Source organism: Xyrauchen texanus, chromosome 31 (assembly GCF_025860055.1).
Source record: "Xyrauchen texanus isolate HMW12.3.18 chromosome 31, RBS_HiC_50CHRs, whole genome shotgun sequence".
In the NCBI taxonomy this organism is placed as follows: Eukaryota; Metazoa; Chordata; class Actinopteri; order Cypriniformes; family Catostomidae; genus Xyrauchen; species Xyrauchen texanus.
In genome coordinates this window covers 4,911,723-4,933,571 of record NC_068306.1, presented here as the reverse complement: position 1 = coordinate 4,933,571, position 21,849 = coordinate 4,911,723, and the positions used below count along the sequence as shown (strand labels likewise).

General features: G+C 43.1%; 1 protein-coding gene across 1 annotated transcript; it reads left to right on the top strand.

Annotated features, from left to right (window-relative positions):
• The first annotated feature begins 2,508 nt into the window (after window positions 1-2,508).
• On the top strand, window positions 2,509-21,280 carry LOC127625537 (C-type lectin domain family 4 member K-like). Its single transcript, XM_052100854.1, has 4 exons — window positions 2,509-2,545; window positions 15,805-15,996; window positions 18,605-18,625; window positions 20,792-21,280. Exons 1-4 carry the CDS (start codon window positions 2,509-2,511, stop codon window positions 21,151-21,153), a joined length of 612 nt encoding a protein of 203 aa, XP_051956814.1. The 3' UTR covers window positions 21,154-21,280.
• The last annotated feature ends 569 nt before the right edge of the window (window positions 21,281-21,849 follow it).

Below are 21,849 nucleotides of genomic sequence, written 5' to 3'. Positions count from 1 at the left end.
GAGAAATATTTGCATCACCTGGATGCCTCGTTAACTCATCCAGATCACCACTAATTAATGAGAGCCTTAATTGAAGTGTCACTTATTGTTATCCCATTTCTCTAACCTGAACTGATAGAAATATGATGATGACCCACAGTTAACAGATCATGTATATGACTTTATTTATGTTGATTTGTTTCCTGTGGAGCATGTGTGTATTCTCTGTCTATGTTCTCAATGATCATGAATTGTATGTTTTGCTTACTGCACATTTCAGGAATTTATAGTGGATATTGTCTACACAGTCTGAATATACAGAGTTGATTTGACAGTGAGTTCTAAAGATCAGATTTGACAAACAAGTGTTTAAAGCAGTGCACACTGTTCCCAACAAACAACAACGCAAATAATGGAGCTGATATTGGAAGTGTTCATTTGTTGTGATGCAGTTTAGATCGTGTTAGTGAGCTGCTGCACTTCTGTCAGGTTCAATACTGTTAGCATGAGACTTTATATGGCAGTTTATCATTGTAGTAGCATCAGTTTCAGATTCATCCACCGTTATAGAACACCAAAAATAATGAACATGCAATGGAAGTCAAGTAATGTTTATTTGTATAGCACTTTCACATCACACATCGTTTCAAAGCAGCTTTACAGGAAATCATGAATTTACAGAAAATAATATTTGAGCATTGAGCAGCTGAAGGCGACTCACTGATGTTGATTAATGGAGAAAAATAAACTTGGGAGAAACCAGACTCACTGTGGGGGCCAGTTCCCCTCTGACTAACCCCACCCTAACCCTAAACCAGACTCGATGTGGGGGCCAGTTCCCCTCTGACTAACCCCACCCTAACTCTAAACCAGACTCACTGTGGGGGCCAGTTCCCCTCTGACTAACCCCACCCTAACCCTAAACCAGACTCACTGTGGGGGCCAGTTCCCCTCTGACTAACCCCACCCTAAACCCTAAACCAGATTCACTGTGGGGGCCCGTTCCCCTCTGACTAACCCCACCCTAACCCTAAACCAGACTCACTGTGGGGGCCAGTTCCCCTCTGGCTAACCCCACCCTAACCCTAAACCAGACTCACTGTGGGGGCCAGTTCCCCTCTGACTGACCCCACCTTAACTCTAAACCAGACTCACTGTGGGGGCCAGTTCCCCTCTGACTGACCCCACCCTAACCCTAAACCAGACTCACTGTGGGGGCCAGTTCCCCTCTGACTAACCCCACCCTAACCCTAAACCAGACTCACTGTGGGGGCCAGTTCCCCTCTGACTAACATCATGAATATAAAGCATGTTTTTCTATGCACCTGCATTTGCATATCTAAAATAGAATGCAAAGTTTAGTGTGACTACATCTTTAGCTATAGGCTGTTTATTGTTGCTAAGCAACTTGCCAGTTTGGCATATTTATATATGTGTGTTCACGTACCTAGAAGAGGTGAATGAATCAGACAACACAAGCAATCCCAGACACCAGTGATGTTGAACAGACGGGGATTATGATGCAAGATTGGAGTAAGGATTGAGATCTGGGCTCCATCAGAAACTGTACAAGTGAAACAGAAGTTCTCCTGGATCACGTTACACAGACTCCCTCAATGAACACTTTTTGCATGTAAACATGTAGAATGAATCTTGTGGTGACAAGGAGGAAGAAAAACATGTAAATTTTGCAGCATGTACATGAGATGGGAGGGATTATGTTATGTAATTCTATGTTACTTTATAACATGACACATATCTTTTGAGTCAAGGTTATTAAAGCATTCGCGCTGTGTCTACACCAGGGTCAGAGGTCAGCCAAATACATTTGAAAGGAGCTTCAGATCAGTCTGAAAACACGCTAAAGGTAAGAACAACTATTATGTCCTGTGTCTTTACTTTTTCATTATTATTATTCATTTAGCAGTGTTTTTATATTAAGGTTGAGGAAATGTTTCAGTCTTTTGGCAGAAGAAACATTTAGACTGTATGTACCAACAGTAACACAGAAATATGTTTCATCATTTATAAATACTAATCAACGATATTGCACACAAGTTATAACATCATTGCTTTAAATATGATTCATTCGTTTAGCTGTCAGGAATAATATGTTTAAAGCAAAAGTCTGTGATACCAACATTATATATATATATATATATAAGTTAAATCCATTTAACTAAAATGATCAACTCAAGAAGGAAACACTTGAATGACATAATGTTGTTTATATCATTTAAAGATATAAAAGTATCCACGTCACAGTAACAGACTTAAAATCTGTCCTTCATGTTACTTTAAACCAATGTAAAAGTTTAAATATTAAAACTTTAGAGAGCAGAATAATGGTATAAAAATGTATTTTGTCTTCAAGGATGTTTAAGTTCATGTTTGTGCTTGATGAACCTCAACAGATGAACGAGTGATCTAGAATGATGTATAGTCAATGTAATGATGAATAATACTGAATAATATGATCATGTGAGCAATCAACTGAAGCTTGTTCATGTTTGTCTGTTTCCCTCAGAAATGGAGAGAGTTGCATTTATTTCTCTTCTGCTCACAGGTGAGTGTGTGTTTAAACCTCTTATAGAATTATAACTCTTGGATCAGCAAGCCCAGAACACTTAAACAAGCACATAACAACATACTGACAAACACCCAGAACGCTTAAACAACCACATAGCAACATACTGACAAACACCCAGACAAGCACATAGCAACATACTGACAAACACCCAGAACACTTAAACAAGCACATAGCAACATACTGACAAACACCCAGAACGCTTAAACAAGCACATAGCAACAAACTGACAAACACCCAGAACGCTTAAACAAGCACATAGCAACATACTGACAAACACCCAGAACGCTTAAACAAGCGCATAGCAACATACTGACAAACACCCAGAACGCTTAAACAAGCGCATAGCAACATACTGACAAACACCCAGAACGCATAAACAAGCGCATAGCAACATACTGACAAACACCCAGAACGCTTAAACAACCGCATAGCAACAAACTGACAAACACCCAGAACGCTTAAACAACCGCATAGCAACAAACTGACAAACACCCAGAACGCTTAAACAACCGCATAGCAACAAACTGACAAACACCCAGAACGCTTAAACAACCGCATAGCAACACACTGACAAACACCCAGAACGCTTAAACAAGCGCATAGCAACACACTGACAAACACCCAGAACGCTTAAACAAGCGCATAGCAACACACTGACAAACACCCAGAACGCTTAAACAAGCGCATAGCAACACACTGACAAACACCCAGAACGGCTTAAACAAGCGCATAGCAACACACTGACAAACACCCAGAACGGCTTAAACAAGCGCATAGCAACACACTGACAAACACCCAGAACGGCTAAACAAGCGCATAGCAACACACTGACAAACACCCAGAACGGCTTAAACAAGCGCATAGCAACACACTGACAAACACCCAGAACGCTTAAACAAGCGCATAGCAACACACTGACAAACACCCAGAACGCTTAAACAAGCGCATAGCAACACACTGACAAACACCCAGAACGCTTAAACAAGCGCATAGCAACAAACTGACAAACACCCAGAACGCTTAAACAAGCACATAGCAACAAACTGACAAACACCCAGAACGCTTAAACAAGCACATAGCAACATACTGACAAACACCCAGAACGCTTAAACAACCACATAGCAACAAACTGACAAACACCCAGAACGCTTAAACAAGCACATAGCAACAAACTGACAAACACCCAGAACGCTTAAACAAGCACATAGCAACAAACTGACAAACACCCAGAACGCTTAAACAAGCACATAGCAACATACTGACAAACACCCAGAACGCTTAAACAAGCACATAGCAACATACTGACAAACACCCAGAACGCTTAAACAAGCACATAGCAACATACTGACAAACACCCAGAACGCTTAAACAAGCACATAGCAACATACTGACAAACACCCAGAACGCTTAAACAAGCACATAGCAACATACTGACAAACACCCAGAACGCTTAAACAAGCACATAGCAACAAACTGACAAACACCCAGAACGCTTAAACAAGCACATAGCAACACACTGACAAACACCCAGAACGCTTAAACAAGCACATAGCAACACACTGACAAACACCCAGAACGCTTAAACAAGCACATAGCAACACACTGACAAACACCCAGAACGCTTAAACAAGCACATAGCAACACACTGACAAACACCCAGAACGCTTAAACAAGCACATAGCAACACACTGACAAACACCCAGAACGCTTAAACAAGCACATAGCAACACACTGACAAACACCCAGAACGCTTAAACAAGCACATAGCAACACACTGACAAACACCCAGAACGCTTAAACAAGCACATAGCAACACACTGACAAACACCCAGAACGCTTAAACAAGCACATAGCAACACACTGACAAACACCCAGAACGCTTAAACAAGCACATAGCAACACACTGACAAACACCCAGAACGCTTAAACAAGCACATAGCAACACACTGACAAACACCCAGAACGCTTAAACAAGCACATAGCAACACACTGACAAACACCCAGAACGGCTTAAACAAGCACATAGCAACACACTGACAAACACCCAGAAGGCTTAAACAAGCACATAGCAACACACTGACAAACACCCAGAACGCTTAAACAACCACATAGCAACACACTGACAAACACCCAGAACGCTTAAACAAGCACATAGCAACACACTGACAAACACCCAGAACGCTTAAACAACCACATAGCAACACACTGACAAACACCCAGAACGCTTAAACAAGCACATAGCAACATACTGACAAACACCCAGAACGCTTAAACAACCACATAGCAACAAACTGACAAACACCCAGAACGCTTAAACAAGCACATAGCAACAAACTGACAAACACCCAGAACGCTTAAACAAGCACATAGCAACAAACTGACAAACACCCAGAACGCTTAAACAAGCACATAGCAACATACTGACAAACACCCAGAACGCTTAAACAAGCACATAGCAACATACTGACAAACACCCAGAACGCTTAAACAAGCACATAGCAACATACTGACAAACACCCAGAACGCTTAAACAAGCACATAGCAACATACTGACAAACACCCAGAACGCTTAAACAAGCACATAGCAACATACTGACAAACACCCAGAACGCTTAAACAAGCACATAGCAACAAACTGACAAACACCCAGAACGCTTAAACAAGCACATAGCAACACACTGACAAACACCCAGAACGCTTAAACAAGCACATAGCAACACACTGACAAACACCCAGAACGCTTAAACAAGCACATAGCAACACACTGACAAACACCCAGAACGCTTAAACAAGCACATAGCAACACACTGACAAACACCCAGAACGCTTAAACAAGCACATAGCAACACACTGACAAACACCCAGAACGCTTAAACAAGCACATAGCAACACACTGACAAACACCCAGAACGCTTAAACAAGCACATAGCAACACACTGACAAACACCCAGAACGCTTAAACAAGCACATAGCAACACACTGACAAACACCCAGAACGGCTTAAACAAGCACATAGCAACACACTGACAAACACCCAGAACGCTTAAACAAGCACATAGCAACACACTGACAAACACCCAGAACGGCTTAAACAAGCACATAGCAACACACTGACAAACACCCAGAACGGCTTAAACAAGCACATAGCAACACACTGACAAACACCCAGAACGCTTAAACAAGCACATAGCAACACACTGACAAACACCCAGAAGGCTTAAACAAGCACATAGCAACACACTGACAAACACCCAGAAGGCTTAAACAAGCACATAGCAACACACTGACAAACACCCAGAACGCTTAAACAAGCACATAGCAACACACTGACAAACACCCAGAACGCTTAAACAACCACATAGCAACACACTGACAAACACCCAGAACGCTTAAACAAGCACATAGCAACACACTGACAAACACCCAGAACGCTTAAACAACCACATAGCAACACACTGACAAACACCCAGAACGCTTAAACAAGCACATAGCAACACACTGACAAACACCCAGAACGGCTTAAACAAGCACATAGCAACACACTGACAAACACCCAGAACGCTTAAACAAGCACATAGCAACACACTGACAAACACCCAGAACGCTTAAACAAGCACATAGCAACACACTGACAAACACCCAGAACGCTTAAACAAGCACATAGCAACACACTGACAAACACCCAGAACGCTTAAACAAGCACATAGCAACACACTGATCCAAGATGGCGGCGCGGTAGCACGCAGCGGCCACTCCGGATCCACAACGGTGCTATTTTTGTTAAAAAAGCCCGACTTTTGCAACACATGGACATCGGAGCAACCAGTGTTCGTGTCTACCATCGCCAGACACTACTCAAATATAAGAATCATGCAAAAACCAAGCTGCATGATGACCTGCAGGAGGCGCTACGCGTACTCGGCTTGCTGCGGAGACCAGGCCTCCAGCCCTCGGCGTCGCCTGATGCCGGTGGCCGGGAGAGGACGTCGTAAGCGGTGTCGCGAAAGCGAAGCGGAAAGAGGGCGGGGTCCATGCTAGGCTAAAAACAAACCCTAGCCGGCCGGCTCTCCCGTCTATCCTGCTCTCAAATGTTTGCTCCCTGGACAATAAACTGGACTATATCCGACTCCAGCAGGCTACGCAGCGTGAGTTTAGAGACTGCTGCGTCTTTGTTTTCACGGAGACGTGGCTCAGCGACAGAGTTCCGGATGCCGCCATTCAGCTAGACAGGCTCGCCTCGTTTCGTGCCGACAGAAATACAGCTCTCTCGCGGTAAGACTCGCGGTGGTGGCTTGTGTGTTTACATCAACACGGAATGGTGCAAGAACTCTATGTTAGTCTCTAGTTACTGTTCATCGCTGTTGGAGCTTGTGACTGTTAGATGCAGACCTTTTTATCTACCACGGAATTCACCACTGTTTGCATAACCGGAGTTTACATTCCCCAGCGCTAACGCTAAGGAAGCTCTGTGAACTGTATGGGGCTATGAGCGAACTGCAGAACGCTCACCCCGACGGACTGTTTATTGTCGCCGGAGATTTCAACCATGCAAATCTCAAGACAGTGCTCCCTAAATTCCATCAGTATGTGGACTTTGCAACGAGAGGGGCTAACGCGCTTGATCTTGTTTACACAAACATCCCAGGCGCTGCACGGGCGGAGCCCCGCCCCCACCTCGGCTACTCAGACCACATCTCTGTTATGTTAATTCCAGCATACAGACCGCTCGTCAGACGCACAAAACCGCTTCAGAAGCAGGTGAAAACCTGGCCAGCAGGAGCCATCTCTGCTCTTCAGGACTGTTTTGAGTGTACTGACTGGCACATGTTCAGGGAGGCTGCAACATATGGCGATTCTACCAACTTGGAGGAATACACAGCATCAGTGACCAGCTACATCAGCAAGTGCATTGATGATGTCACTTTCTCCAAGACCATCACCACACGCTCCAACCAGAAGCCGTGGATGACTGCGGAGGTGCGCACGCTGCTGAGGTCCCGAGACTCCGCCTTCAGAGCAGGCGAAAAGGCAGCCCTAAGAACAGCTAGGGCCAAACTGTCACGGGCAATCAGAGAGGCAAAGCGCGCACACGCCCAGAGAATCCACAGTCACTTCCAGGACAGCGGTGACACGCAGCGCATGTGGCAGGGCATCCAGGCCATCACCAACTACAGGACAACATCAGTTGCCTGTGACAAAGATGCCTCCCTTCCAGATGCGCTGAACGACTTCTACGCTCGGTTTGAAGTGCAGAACGACGTGATGGCGAGGAAGTCCACCCCTCCTCCCAACGACCAGGTGCTCTGTCTTACCACGGCAGATGTGAGGAAAACTCTACGTAGAGTCAACCCACGGAAGGCTGCTGGACCAGACAACATTCCTGGCAGAGTGCTCAGAGGATGTGCAGACCAGCTAGCAGATGTTCTTACCGACATCTTCAACATCTCTCTGAGCAGCGCCGTTGTTCCAACGTGCTTCAAGGCCACCACCATCATCCCCATGCCAAAGAAGTCTTCAGTGTCCTGCCTCAACGACTACCGTCCCGTCGCACTTACACCCATCATCATGAAGTGCTTCGAGAGGCTCGTCATGAGGCAGATTAAGACCCAGCTGCCCCCTCACTAGACCCACTGCAGTTTGCGTGATCGTTCAAACCGTTCAACGGACGATGCCATCACCACAACCCTCCATCTGGCCCTCACCCACCTAGACAATAAGGACTCATACGTTCGAATGCTGTTCATAGATTTCAGCTCAGCATTCAACACAATCATTCCCCAGCACCTGATTGGAAAGCTGAACCTGCTGGGCCTGGACACCTCCCTCTGCAACTGGATCCTGGACTTCCTGACTGGGAGACCTCAGTCAGTCCGGATCGGGAACAGCATCTCCACCACCACCACACTGAGCACTGGGGCCCCCAGGGCTGTGTGCTCAGTCCACTGCTGTTCACTCTGCTGACTCACGACTGTGCAGCAATGCACAGCTCGAATCACATCATCAAGTTCGCCGATGACACGACCGTGGTGGGTCTCATCAGCAAGAACAACGAGTCAGCATACAGAGAGGAGGTGCAGCGGCTGACGAACTGGTGTAGAGCCAACAACCTGTCCCTGAATGTCGACAAAACAAAAGAGATGGTTGTTGACTTTAGGAGAGCACAAGGTGAACACACTCCGCTGAACATCGACGGCTCCTCTGTGGAGATCGTCAAGAGCACCAAATTTCTTGGTGTTCACCTGGCGGAGAACCTCACCTGGTCCCTCAACACCAGCTCTATCACCAAGAAAGCCCAGCAGCGCCTCTACTTTCTTCGAAGGCTGAGGAAAGCACATCTCCCAACCCCCATCCTCACTACATTCTATAGAGGGACTATTGAGAGCATCCTGAGCAGCTGCATCACTGCCTGGTTTGGGACTTGCACCGCTTCGGACCGCAAAGCCCTGCAGAGGATAGTGAGGACAGCTGAGAAGATCATTGGGGTCTCTCTTCCCTCCATCAAAGACATTTACAAAAAACACTGTATCCACAAAGCAACCAGCATTGTGGACGACCCCACACACCCCTCACACAAACTCTTTACCCTCCTCCCGTCTGGCAAGAGGTACCGAAGCATTCGGGCCCTCACGGCCAGACTGTGTAACAGCTTCTTCCCCAAGCCATCAGACTCCTCAATACTCAGAGACTGGTTTGACACACACGTGTCCTGAGTTGCACTTTAATTACTGTCACTTTATAACTGTCTGCTACCTCAATAACTGCTATGTGCATAGAACATTATCTCATAGTATGTTATGTTTACATTTTTAGAAACTGTCATCTTTTTGCACTACTGAGTACTGGTCGGCGCTGCACTGTCTATTGTCCTGTTCATTGTCAGTAATTTGTTGTACTGTCCCGTACTTTTTGCACATGTTTGCACGTGCACTTTATATAGGTAGTTTATATAGGTATTTTATTTCGTTGTGTAGTCTCATGTGGTCCTATGTTGGTCCTTTGTTGTTTTTATGTAGCACCATGGTCCTGGAGGAACGTTGTCTCGTTTTGCTGTGTACTGTACTAACTGTATATGGTTGAAACGACAATAAAAACCACTTGACTTGACTTGACTTGACTTGACACACTGACAAACACCCAGAACGCTTAAACAAGCACATAGCAACACACTGACAAACACCCAGAACGCTTAAACAAGCACATAGCAACATACTGACAAACACCCAGAACGCTTAAACAAGCACATAGCAACACACTGACAAACACCCAGAAGGCTTAAACAAGCACATAGCAACACACTGACAAACACCCAGAAGGCTTAAACAAGCACATAGCAACACACTGACAAACACCCAGAACGCTTAAACAAGCACATAGCAACACACTGACAAACACCCAGAACGCTTAAACAACCACATAGCAACAAACTGACAAACACCCAGAACGCTTAAACAAGCACATAGCAACACACTGACAAACACCCAGAACGCTTAAACAACCACATAGCAACACACTGACAAACACTGTCGTGGAATATCATGATTAATCTCTCTAAGTTGTAAGAAAACTCTCAGAGTCTTGAGTTCCAGATGCCAAAATTGTAGTTTATTGAACACCAACAAACATGAGACCGGCCAGCTGTCCGTTCTGACTGTCTTAGTCCAAAACCTCCTCTTCTATACAGTTTGTTATCTGGCATTACCTCATTTCTGTGCCCCTTTGTTATTTTTGTAACCAATGGATACTATTTGCCACCATTATCTCACAGAGCCTTTTGATATCTTTTTACTGGTAGAAACTTGGCTTTAGTCTATCTTCAAGTTCCTTAGTCTCATTATTTTGTTATAGCTGGGTGCTCTTTGTGGCCTCTGCAGCATCAACACTTTTAGTAACCTCATATGCTCTCTCCTGAGTCATACAAAGGCCAGGAAACTCATATAAGTATTTTGATATATAAGAAACATACTAGAATATTGAAAAATATACTATAACACCCAGAACACTTAAACAACCACATAGCAACATACTAACAAACGTCTAGGTTACGGATGTAACCTCCGTTCCCTGATGGAGGGAACGAGACGTTGTGTTGAAGAAGCAACACTAGTGGTCTCTCTTGAGCGCCGAATATACCTCTGATCTATGAAAAAAGGCCAATAAGAAGTTGGCAGACAGAATTTGCATGTCCCGCCCCCGGACATATGGGTATAAAGGCGGAGAAATGCGTCTGTTTCATTCAGGATTTTTCTGAGGAGCCGGAAATGGTCTGGCCACAACAGTGGCTCGGCTCAGCGACGTGGCTGAGAGGACACAATGTCTTGTTCCCTCCATCAGGGAACGGAGGTTACATCCATAACCTAGACGTTCCCCGCCTGTTGCTCACTTCGACATTGTGTTGAAGAAGCGACACTAGGGGTCCAATTTAAATCACGCCATGCGCTGAGCCGTGTACGTGTACTGCTGACACAGGAGCGTACAGGTACTTGACGTGCCAAAATGACCAGCTGTATCAGACTACACGTACCCTTCCCCAATGCCCCATAAAGTTGTCAGAAACCCTTATTGTTACCCTAGACAGGCTGGGGCCCTTACACGCATTGTGGGAAGGGGGTCTTACCCAGTTTCCTATTCTTTCAGGGGGAAAAGGCCCTGCGTAGACCACACCCGCCCAGAGAGGGTGAGGTAAAAGTAGCAAAATACACCACATGAGCTTTTAGGTCTCATGTAGGAAGTGACACGGTGGTAGATCCTGCCTCTTCGGAGGGAGGAGTTACTACAGACACGGCAACCGGGGGGCCGGGAACTGCCCAAGGGAGACGTGGGTCCACTCGTAAGGAGACCGTACCATGGAAAATACACACAGGCGGAATGCCCATGTAGGAGCCCTAACCTGTGGAGCACCTATTCCAGTAAAGGGTAGATTTGGGTACCTGCAGTGGATTGGGTCGGCGAATTCCTCCACCGAATTGCGGACCCACAGGGCTAGGGAGGAGTCATCCAGGGAGCCAAGTGAGTGGGCTCTCCTGGGAGAAAAAGCGCAAGGTATTACCTCAGCCGACAGCAAAAGGCGCTAGGTGCAAGCGATTCACCCGGTCAATCCGTCAGCATGTTACCAAGTTCTACCGGCTCGGACCTGAGAAAACACGGGACGAGACTGACTCTACCCTGAGATTGTAGAATCTCGCAAAGGTATTAGGTGTTGCCCAACCCACTGCTCTGCATATGTCTGCCAGGGAGGTGCCTCTGGCTGGTGCCCATGAAGACGCAACACTCCTTGTTGAGTGTGCTCGGACCCGTAAGGGGGGGCATGGCCTGGGTGCGATAGGCCAATGAAATGGCGTCCACCACCCAATGGGAGAGCCTCTGTTTGGAGACAGCATTCCCTTTCCACTGTCCACCGAAGCAGACAAAGAGCTGCTCAGAACATCTAAAGCTCTACGTGCGGTCCAAGTAGGTACGCAAAGCACGTACCGGACATAGTAACGATGGGGCTGGGTCTGCCTCCTCCCGGGGCAGCACTTGCAGGTTCACTACCTGGTCTCTGAAGGGCGTGGTAGGAACCTTGGGCACGTAGCCCGGCCGCGGTCTTAGGATCACATGTGCGTGTCTGCCGGACGGAACTCCAGGCAAGTGTCGCTGACAGAGAATGCTTGCAGGTCCCCGACTCTCTTGATGGAGGCGAGCGCAATCAGCAGGGCCGTTTTTAAGGAGAGGGCTCTGAGTCCAACTGATTCTAGCGGCTCAAAGGGGGGTCTCTGAAGGCCCGAGAGGACCACTGAGAGATCCCAGGAGGGAAACAGGCTTGGCCGGGAGGGATTTAACCTCCGGGTGCCTCTTAGGAACCTGATAATCAAGTCGTGCTTAGCCAAAGACTTGCCGTCTACTGCGTCGTGGTGGGCTGCGATAGCAGCTACATACACCTTCAAGGTGGATGGGGACAGCCTCCCCTCCAACCTCTCCTGCAGAAATGAGAACACTGACCTGACTGCGCACCTTTGTGGGTCTTCGCCCCGAGTAGAACACCAATTCGCAAACAGGCACCACTTTAGGGTGTAAAGTTGCCTGGTAGAAGGGGCTCTGGCTTGGTTAATCGTGTCTACTACAGGATGTGGTAGATCAGCTAGATCTTCCACATCCCGTCCATGGGGCCAGACGTGGAGGTTTCAGAGGTCTGGGTGCGGATGCCAGAGTGTGCCCCGTCCCTGAGAAAGAAGGTCTTTCCTCAGGGGAATTCGCCAGTGAGGGGCTGTCGCGAGGAGTATTAGGTCCGAGAACCAAGCCCGGGTGGGCCAATAGGGACCCACTAGAGTTACTTGTTTCTCGTCCTCCCTGACCTTGCATAGCACCTGTGCAAGAAGGCTCACTGGGGGAAATGCATACTTCTGCAGCCCTGTGGGCCAGCTGTGTGCCCATGCGTCTGCCTCAAGGGGAACCTCTGTTCGGGCATACCAGAGCGGGACTTGAGTCACTGCTGGCTCCAAAGGAGGAGACGATGGGCAAGTCGCGACATGTGGCGGGAACGTACGCTGCTTTGGTGATTTTTGTACGCTACCGCGGTGGTGCTGTCTGATTTGATCAAGACGTGTTTGCACTGAACTAGCGGGAGAAATTTCCACAGGGCAAATAAAACAGTCAGCAACTCCAGGCAGTTGATGTGCCAGTGCAGCGGGGCCCCTTTCCAATGGCCCGCAGCTGCGTGCCCGTTGCACACGTCACCCCAACCCAATCTAGAGCTGTCGGTCGTGTCGGTCAAAATATGTTTTTGCGTGAGCATTTTGAATGGGAGTTTGTGTAAGGCCCGGTTGAAAACTTGCAAGTCTAAGATCGGTGGTAAGCTGCCGCCTTTCTTGGGTAAGATGAAGTAAGGGCTGTAGAGACCCTTCTTAATCTAGGTTGGAGGGAATGGCTCTATCGCGTCTTTGAACAAAAGGGTCGCGATTTCTGCGCGCAGGGACTTGGCATGTTCGGCGTGTACTGTGTACTAAAGAAGACGCCCGTGAAGGGGGGGCGGGGGCCTGGCAAACTAAATTGCGTAACCGAGTTGGATGGTCCTGGCCAGCCAGTGAGACGGGTTGGGAAGTGAAAGCCAGTCCCAACAGTCGTGGACAGTCAAGGACAGTCGTGGCTTGGCTGGAGGTGGCGGGTCCGCGTCCAGGGGACTGTCGAGGTCTGGCGGCAGAGTGCTGTGAGAATGGCATTTGCGGGCCAGGTGACCCAGAAACAAAGTAAATAGCTCTTTTATTGAGAATGTGGGTACCGCAGCCCCGGAGGGGTGCGGCAAATGAAAAAACTTTAAAAAAAATATTCTCCTCCTGGCCCAGGACACTTAAACAACCACATAGCAACATACTAACAAACACCCAGAACACTTAAACAACCACATTGTCCTGCCATCCTCCCGCTCCATTGTCCCCTCACTCGTAAACAAGACCCCGAGGTACTTGAATGAGGTCCTTCCCTACCTGGAGTACGCACTCCATCAGTTTCCTGCTGAGAACCAGGGGTTCTTCAACAAATCTAGTTTTTAAATAGTCAGGTAAGGAGCTGTTATTGATGATAGCTGTTCTGAAACTTCCACCAGACTTTTCCACCATATCAGACACACCCCTCATTTTAAAACACCACCCTGCAAAGGTAATGAGAGATAATGAGCTTCATTTCAGTGTTGGCAAAGTTGTCAAAAACAATGGTAGCAAAAGAGCATTCTCAATATGATGATGAACAAACGATTCTCTACCACACAGTTTCCTGCTGCCCGTATATGGACTGCCTGGTGAACACAAAACGTTTGACAGGCAGAAAGTGCATCAAAGACTTCTGACGTGCTAAACAAATAATCTGACAGCAGGTCTGATTTACAGTAGTGAAGGCACGGAGGCAGTTGTAGTATTAAGGCTGATTTATATGTATAAATATTTATATTTATCGAACCTACAGCATAACCTGACGTGCCCCTCTTCAAAAATGTAACTGCACGTTGCATCGATGCAGACCACAACAGTTGTAATTGGTCCACTTTAACCAGAGACCGCCCCCTGGATGATAACAAGGATATCTGTTGGTGTCACATTTTATCCAAGATTATTTTAATATATATGGATCATATCACACTGTGTTTGGAATCGGGAGCATCTGCTGTTTTTCTGTTTGTGTTTCATGAAGTTACAAGCGAAACATAAGAAAAGTAATCTGATTACTTATACCCACCAAACACAGAACGTTGCCCTAACGTTAGCATATGCTTCCCATTTGGTTATTTTTTATTGGCAAATAGTAACATTCTAGGAACATTTTCTGTAGGTTATTTTTGTGTAACCATAAACTAACCTTTCCAGAACGTTGCAGGGAGGTTTTTTAACAACCTAAAGAGCACCTATACAGAACGTTCTCTAATGGTTATTTTTAGGTTGTATTTATATAACCAATAGGCAGTTTGTGATACAGGAATATTTTATGTAAACAATTAAACAATGGATCAACAAAAACATGGATTGTGCGCTGATTATTTATTTTTATAGACTGATTGTTTTATTTATGATTAATGATGCATGAATGTATGAATATATCAGAAAATTGAGAGTAAGAGGACATTAAGAGAACATTGGGAGAACGTTATGCAAACTTAAAAACAACGCTCTATTTCCGTAAAGAAAACTTTCCAGGATAACCAAAAACAAAACTAAAAATGTGTGTTCTGAGAACCAAAAACAAACGTTACTGGAACGTTTTGGGAACCAAAAATCATTAGCTGGGTAAACTCTAAAAGCTTTCTTTCGAGGCCTTTACTTGATATTATTTTGATACGTGAGTGAAATAATATGTTTTTTATTCTACTCGTGTTCTTTCCGATCAGCACGATGTTTTGTCCACATGTTTGACAGTATGGATTCAAGAGTAAACATACGGTCATTTCCTCACTTTTTTAATAAATAATGTGTCTAAATTTCAACATCATCACATACTTTGAACTCAATAATTTCATAAATACTTTTGAATCCAGGAAATTCCTTGCTTGGATTACTTTTGTTTATTTATGAATCATGTAGTTAGCATTTTGCTTGTGCACTCACAGAAGCACCAACGCAGAACTATAAATGCAAACCAACATGTTGAACACTGCTCAAAGCCCACACCATATATATAATGCTGAAGTATAAATCAGCCTTTGTTTTTTACAGCAGCTATAAGATTATCTTTGGGAAGTGTGTAAAATGATGCTGATCTTGTTCTCTCCTCAGCTGTTTTCAGTTTATCGGTTGAATGTCGATTTCACTTTGTGAATCAGAAAATGAACTGGTATGATGCTCAGAGTTACTGCAGAGAGAATTACACCGATCTGGCCACCATCAACAACATGAAAGACACAGAAGATCTGCTGAAGATACCTGCCTCAGATACTGTCTGGATCGGACTGAAGAGGACATGGGAATGTGTTTATATGGGAAGCGATGGAAAGTGCTATGATGCTGATTGCACTACTAGACATCCTTTCATCTGTTATAAAGGTGAGCTCAGCTGTTTTCTAACAGTGTCTGAGTAAAGTATATTAATCTGCTGTAGACCATTTCAAGGAAGTGATATTTTGTTCCTTGACCATTTCCTGCTAGTTGTCATACTCATTCAAAACAACAGCGGGCGGCGCTTCATTCATAGTGACTCTAACACAATTAACACTACTAACGTTTACCCGATTGTCATAAAATGTCATTATTAAAATGTGTACCATGTTGTTCAGTGGCTGGATCATCCCTGGATGCCTGAACTAACGGAAAATAAAGTGTCTATATCTCCCAAAAAGAAACTACTAATGGACGCATGAACTGCTGCAATGAAGCGAGACAACTGGATATGTGCATTACTAAAAACTGTAGCACATATTTTATCTCTGGTAGATGAACGACATTTATGCCAACTAATTAAGATTGAGAGACTATAGATCACTCCCATTTTAACAAATGAAGCTGCGCAAGTCATTTACATTTACAGTCATTTAGCAAACGCTTTTATCCAAAACGACTTAAAAATGAAGAACAGAAGCAATTTATCACTCAAAAGGCAACAATATATCCAAGTTCTCAGAGTAGCAGAAATGGACAAGAAAAGTCCTCATGTGTAGATGCTCAGTATCAACAACATGTCTGGATAAGTCACTTTAAAGGATCTGGTAATGATGGTCAGTAGCGTTCTAATTCTTTTGTTATTGTTTACAACCTTGAAATGGTCTAAAACACTGTTCATAAACACACATTTTTTTTTGATAAAACATGAATGCAGTTGCTTGTCTTTCTGCGCACACACACACACAAAAAGTTGCAGTTTCCCCAAAAAGTATTTGCTGACTTCTGTACACTTATTACTAGGGATTTGTCCCTGAAGCTGAAAATCATGTTTGGAAAGGCACAAATAATGACTTCTGAAATTCATCTGAATAATAGAAAAAATATTCGATTGACTGATTATACAAGAAGTACAAGTTTAAAGCGACATTTTAAATAAACATCCAAAATCTCAAAACAACTGTATTAGTCGGTGAATCCAATTTTAGTAGTGTAAAACTTATGAATGAAAGTGTGCACAGTATGATTTATAATTGGATAAGAGTGGTCTCGACTTCATTTACAATTGTGATTAATTGTGGAGTCGAGACCTCGGAGACCGTGGATCTTGACGGGAGAAACAATTGAGTGCAATGATGATTTTACAGTGGAGATCATCAATCCACCTCTTGAAGGAATATTCTGGGTTCAATACAAGTTGAGCTCAGTCAACAGAATTTGTGGCAAAAAAATATTTTTGACTTCTCCCTCCTTTTCTATAAAAAAATAAAAATCTGGGCCTGTATTCACAAAAACGTCTTAAGGCTAAAAGTAGCTCCTAATCTGGCAATTTAGGAGCAACTCTTAAAATTAGGGGCATATCACTCTGAATTTTAGGACTAGTAATATTTTAATCTAAAAGTATTTCAAGAAGCATTTTAACGCTGAAAGTACAACACAACATCTTAGAAGTCCCCCTTAGGACTGCTAAATCCCTAAGAGTGATTCACAAATGTCTCAATCCACATTAAAAACAATGTTTTACAATATTATTAAGAAATAATCTTTTTAAAAAGGTATCGCCTGAATCACAATCGAGTCTATGTATTTGAATAATATAACATTATAATATTATAAACATTATAATTTAATTATAATTATAATTTGTTTGGTTTGAGTCCACCATAGTCGAGTTTGAGTCAAGTTCGAGTCTTTAAACAATTGGGTCCGAGTCCAAAAGGGGCCGAGTCAGACATAAGACCAAGTCCATAACAGGCCGAGTCCGAATCCCAAAGTTGCCAAGTCGGAGTCAAGACAGAGTTCATAACAGTCCGAGTTGAGTCCGAGTCCAAAAGGGGCCGAGTCGGACTCAAGACCGAGTCCAAAAAAGGCTGAATCAGACTCAAATAGTCCAAAACAGGCCGAGTCCAAAAGGGGCCGAGTCAGACTCAAGACCGAGTCAATAAATTGCCCATCTGTTCAGAGACTTACTCTAGCTATTTATTCTACTTCTTTTCACTACTTCTGCAAGTGTAATTTAACACATGTCCTCCACATTATGTTGAAATATACTCAAGTCTGATTTGTGCGCACATATCGTAAAAATTCCTGATAGATAGACTCACGGGACCTTTTTCTGTAATATTAATTTCATAATAATTCATAATAATAATAATAATCTACTGTTTTAGCATTTCAACGAAATTCTTTATGTATTTGCTTGAAACGTGAAATATGTATTTCTAATAAATGCAATATGTGTATCCAAATACTTTTTGGGGCCATACATACATTTAAGACAATGATAGAATGATATAATCTTTCTCTTCTAAAGACAGCAGTAGAGAATATGTTGTTGTGAATTCTTCAGTGAATTGGACAGAAGCTCAGAGTTACTGCAGAGAGAATCACACTGATCTGGCCAGTGTGAGGAACAAGTCTGAGAATCAGATGATTCAGCAGATCATACAAAATCAGAAGGTCTGGATCGGTCTGTTCAGAGACTCATGGGACTGGTCAGATGGCAGTAACTCCCCATTCAGAAACTGGCAATCTGAGGAACCCAATAGTGGAGATACTCCAGGAAAGGAAATCTGTGCCGGGGTTTCAGTGAGTGTAAACAAGGGACAATGGATAGATGCCTATTGTGACGACAAATATCCATTTGTGTGTTACGATGGTGAGTAGATACACTCACACATAAACAATCATGTGTCTTAATTAGGGCTGTCGATTTAGCGTTAATTCAGTGCTTGTAGTACCACCTGTTTACTCCAGGGGGCAGTAAGTGAAACTTCAGCTGTATGAGAAACACACAGTTTATACAGTGAACAAACACTTCAGCAGAACAAAAAGCCGCTTTGTCTTATCAATGATGAACTCTTCTGCCACAAGAATGTAAAGCATTTTAATTATCTGAATATTTTTTATTTTATATATATTAGGGCTGTCAATCGATTACAATTTTTAATCAAATTAATTACATGGTGTCCCGATTAATTAATCGCGATTAATCGCATATAGGCAAGGCAAGTTTATTTATATAGCACATTTCATACACAATGGTAATTCAAAGTGCTTTACATAGAAGAGATTAAAATAAGAATAAAAAAAATAAGAATAATTGAAACAGTTTTGAATAAAATAAAATAAAATACAGTACAAACAGTGGGACACACAGTGGCACAGTGCTCATTAAGTAAATGCACAGCTAAACAGATGTGTTTTGAGTCTGGATTTGAATGTGACTAATGTAGGAGCACATCTGATCGCTTCTGGAAGCTGGTTCCAGCTGCGGCGGCATAATAGCTAAAAGCAGACTCTCCTTGCTTAGAGTGAACCCTTGGGATTTCTAGCTGATGTGATCCTAATGATCTAAGTGACCTGTTGGGTTTATATTCAGTGAGCATATCTGCAATATATTGAGGTCCTAGCCCATTGAGTGATTTATATACCAGTAATAATACTTTAAAATCAATCCTAAATGTAACTGGGAGCCAGTGTAAAGACCTGAGGACTGGTGTGATATGTTCATATTTTCTGATTCTGCTCAGAATCCTGGCAGCAGCGTTCTGTATGAGCTGCAACTGTCTTATGGTCTTTTTGGGAAGGCCAGTGAGGAGTCCATTACAATAATCCACCCTGCTGGTGATGAAAGCATGCACAAGTTTCTCTAGGTCTTGACTGGAAACAAAGCATCTAATTCTTGCAATATTTTTCAGATGATAGTATGCTGATTTAGTTATTGCTTTGACATGACTACTGAAACTAAGGTCTGACTCTAGAGACACACCAAGATTCCTGACTTGATTTTTAGTATATACAAATATTTGCTGAGAAAGCCCCTTATTATAACAATAATTCAATATAATGATGAAAAAATTATACATAGTTATCTTTAAATATTAAAACATTTATATATATGTGTGTCTGCTGAAGTGTTTCTTCACTGTATAAACTGTGTGTTGCTCACATAGCTGAAGTTTCACTTACTGCCCCCTGGAGTAAACAGGTGGTACTACAAGCAATCCTCAGGAATCTTCCTTATTACGGTCCGGGTCATTGCGATTAATGGCGTTAATTTGTTTAACGCGTTATTTTTTTTAAATTAAATTAATCGTACGTTATTAATGCATTAAATCAACAGCCCTAATATATATATATATATAAATGTTTTAATATTTAAAGATAACTATGTATAATTATTTCATCATTATATATTGAATTATATTTATATGAGGGGCTTTCTCAGCAAATATTTGTATCTGCGATTAATAATTGTATAATGCGATTAATAAATCGGAACACCATGTAATTAATTCGATTGAATATTGTGTAATATTGATCTGCATTTTTTTTTATAATATTGAAGTCGACTACTAACCCAAAAAATTTGCTTGTGATATATTGGTTAGTTATTATTCAAATTATTCATTAATCATTATTTATTATTAGTAGTAATATTACTATATTGAATATTATATTTTACTATACAGTTTTAATACTGTATATTTCTGTTGCAATTTCAGGCACTTAGCTTTTATTTTGAAACATGCTTTTGACAGAAGCTTCAGAGTTTTTTCTCTAAGGTCCTGAATGTGACTTTTTTTAATCTGACACACAAGGGTTCAAGTAAATGCTAGTTTATTGATTGTATTGGTGCTATCTCTTGATGTTGCTGTGTGTGCAGATAAACTGGTTTTGATCAGAGAGAATAAGACGTGGAAAGACGCTCTGCGATACTGCAGAGAGCATCAAATGGATCTGGTGTCAGTTGAGTCTGATTGGATGCAGCGTCGCGTGATTGAGGTGGTTAAAGACGCCTCCAGCGAGGAGGTGTGGATAGGTCTACGTCTCTCCTGCACTCTGGGCTTGTGGTTCTGGGTGAGTGGAGAGACCTTGTGCTATCACAACTGGGCTCCAGGTAACGGCACCGGTCAGGAAGACTGCAGTGTGGGAGTGCGAGCCGGAGTGATTCAGTCTGGAGGAGATCATCGCTGGATCAGTCTTCCAGAAACTTACCAACTCAACTTCATCTGCAGCAAATATTAAAAGCAGTGAGTGTCTGTGTGTGTTGGGTGATAGTTATCATACAGTCAGAAATATCACAATGTTTCAAGCTTTTTCTTGTCTTTTACACTCTTATCATGTTTTTATTTGCAGTTAAATGATGTTCATTTCTCATGATTCACAAACACAGATGAGGGGGTGAATACAAACATTTAAACTGTTCATTATATTTTAGTTTTGATTATATTATTTAGTATCACTGAGAATGTAAGAGCTGCCTTTTAATAAATATATTTCTAAATGAGATTTTCTTTAGTTGCTCAATCAGATTAAAGGTTTGTAACTGCAGTTTTACTGGAATACTGTGTTGAGTTTTTGTTGGTCATGATCTTAATTCATATATCTGAGAAAAGAAAGCTTTGAAAGAAATATAATTTGAGTGTCCTGTCTTTTGTCTGACTGTGATCTCTGAATTAGTTTCTTGTCAGTATCACTGCTTACTGAAAACATGCTTTCTGAAATAGAACATTAAGCACTGATTCCGGTCTATGAGCAACCTTCCTACATGCAGTGTTCAAGAGTGGAAGATCAGACACTTACCTAGAAGTAGAGCTGCATGGGTGTTATAGCAAAGAAATTATACAATTAAAGTTCTATTCATCATAGGAAACATAGTAAATGTAAAGTTAATTCAAATCTAATAAACACAGATGTTCAGAGCCGAGGGGAATGAGAGTC

Excerpts from the sequence above, each read along its gene's own strand:
- LOC127625537 (XM_052100854.1), top strand. The coding sequence starts at position 2,509 with ATGGAGAGAGTTGCATTTATTTCTCTTCTGCTCACAG. Across the intron at positions 2,546-15,804 it reads TATTTCTCTTCTGCTCACAG|CTGTTTTCAGTTTATCGGTT; the intron begins GTGAGTGTGTGT and ends TTCTCTCCTCAG. Across the intron at positions 15,997-18,604 it reads ACTGAAGAGGACATGGGAAT|ACTCATGGGACTGGTCAGAT; the intron begins GTGTTTATATGG and ends GTCTGTTCAGAG.